The sequence below is a fragment of the Cynara cardunculus genome, assembly GCF_001531365.2.
Source record: "Cynara cardunculus var. scolymus isolate 2C chromosome LG 9, CcrdV1, whole genome shotgun sequence".
NCBI lineage: Eukaryota > Viridiplantae > Streptophyta > Magnoliopsida > Asterales > Asteraceae > Cynara > Cynara cardunculus.
This window is the reverse complement of record NC_037536.1, coordinates 12,134,703-12,137,020: the sequence shown is the minus strand read 5'-3', so window position 1 is coordinate 12,137,020 and position 2,318 is coordinate 12,134,703. Positions and strand designations below refer to the sequence as shown.

Here is a 2,318-nt window from a genome sequence, read left to right as displayed (position 1 = left end):
ACCAGACCGCCTTTTTGTGGTCTGGTTTGACCGGTCTGAACACTTGATGTCAAACCGCTCGGTTTGAAAATTTTATAAACCGCCATTACGGTTTGGTTTATGGTCTGAGAGGTTAAACCGCCCAAACCGGACCGCGAACACCCCTATCTATATATATGGTTGGTTTTCGGTAGAAATTTAAATAACAACCATTTAATTTGTTAGCGGATGTCCACAACATCCTCACATATGTTAACATTTCCTATTAAGGTATGTTAACTTTTCCACGTTAACATATCTAACGTATATGAGGATGTTAACTTATGTGAACCTCCGAACAAAATGGCTCCTACAAAAAAAAATTCCTACATGATCGACATTCTCTCTCTCTCTCTCTCTCTCTTCATACACACATACACACATATCAATTTATATATATATATATATATATGTGTGTGTGTGTGTGTGTGTGTATGTGTGTGTGTTAGGAACGTTTCAAACAAGAATGATACAATTTAACGAGAATGCGAGAACACCTTAAATAAACAACTATCACATGGGATAAAATGGTGGAACACGCATGATGTTCATGGGGACCCCACACACAATTTTCACATTATTTCTTCCCCATACAGTATCACATGTGATAGTTTCATGTTTTCCTTTGTTCTCGTAAACTGATATTGTTCTTGTTTGAAACTAGACTTATATATATCATATATATTTATGCTTTTTCTTTTTTTTCTCTATTTAATTTTGAAGATATCGGATTTTTTTTCTTAAACTACTATTAACATGTGTGTTAAATATCATAGGTGGTGGAAAGGTTTTGATGTCTCCAACAACCTACCTTACCACAGAGATAGAACTGTTGAATGCTACTTTTGGGCACTAGGTTTATACTTTGAGCCCCAGTATTCTTCTTCTCGGATATTCTTAGCAAAAATGTTCGCAATGATAACGCTTATTGACGACACTTATGATGCTTATGGAATTCATGAAGAACTTGAGTGTTTTACTGAAGCAATTCGAAGGTAGTCAGCCACATACATACACTATACGTCTACTTATACATGCCAGGCACAATCATGAATTCAAGCTAGTTGATACACTTATTACACATGGTATTAATCAAGCAATTAACTCTTAACTTGATTACACGTAGGTGGTCGATTACATGCTTAGAAATGCTTCCGGACTACATGAAATTGATATACCAAAAGCTAATGGATATGTATAAAGAAATGGAAGAAACGTTGGTAAAGGAGGGAAGAGCATATCATCTAAGCTATTCCAAAGAGTTTGTAAGTATCAACATCGAATTTATATATATATATATATATATATATATATACATACTTCATTTGTAATATTAACTTTTACATAATATATCAAACACATTTGACGCATGCATGTGAATATGCAGGTGATAAAAATGGTTAAGAGTTATATGGATGAAGAGAAATGGGTTACTGACAAGTACATGCCAACAATAGACGAGCACTTGCCGGTTGCATTAGTAACCAGCGGAACTGATATGCTTATAGCATCAAGTTTTGTTGGCATGGGTGATCTAGTCACACCTGACTCATTTAAATGGATTCTCACCAAACCTCTTCTTTTCCATTATTCAAATATAATTGGTAGACTCGTGGATGATATTGCCTCCCACAAGGTACATCAATGTCATTAAAAGATCAAACTATATCGGGTCAGGTTCAGAAAAATCTCAAAAAAGAAAAATTGAAAAACTCTTTGGTAAACATACATCTAGACACAATTGCTCATGTGGATACAAGTATTTTGTAAGATGCACATGCACACGTGCATAAAAACCAAAAAATAGCTTCAATTATTTTTATGTACATGTGCATACCATTCTGGTGAGTAATTACCAAGTGTTCCTTAGTTTTTTTCATTTTTTTGGGGTTTTGCCATGAACCTCCGCCCTTAACTCTCTCTCTCTCTCTCTCTCTCTATATATATATATATATAGAGAGAGAGAGAGAGAGAGAGAGAAAGAGAGGAGGGGACAATTGGTTCAAATGAGAATAGTGTCAAAATAAGAAAACGATCGAATCATATGTGATTTTACATTAAAATCAAATGTGCTTACAACTTGACTTTGGTCGTGGGTCAAGTCTCCCGCACACCCCTACATTGATCATGGTTCATAATCGCATGTGATTTCAATGAAAAATTACATGTGAGTTGGTCATTCTCATGTTATCTTATTTTGATCTTATTATCGTTTGAACTTCCATATATATATATATAGACTTGGGATCATGTGAGACCAGCCTGTTTTCGTGAGACCCGTGAGACCAGCATTTTACACT

The 2,318-nt window shown here is 35.0% G+C and overlaps 1 protein-coding gene across 1 annotated transcript in view; it reads left to right on the top strand.

Moving 5' to 3' along the window:
• LOC112517783 (beta-caryophyllene synthase-like) overlaps nucleotides 1-2,318 on the top strand; it is a 5,569-nt gene that overhangs the window by 2,833 nt on the left and 418 nt on the right. The window contains exons 4-6 of the mRNA XM_025125157.1: nucleotides 795-1,013; nucleotides 1,145-1,283; nucleotides 1,406-1,654. Coding sequence (XP_024980925.1) covers nucleotides 795-1,013; nucleotides 1,145-1,283; nucleotides 1,406-1,654 — 607 coding nt within the window. The remainder of the gene's footprint in view (nucleotides 1-794; nucleotides 1,014-1,144; nucleotides 1,284-1,405; nucleotides 1,655-2,318) is intronic.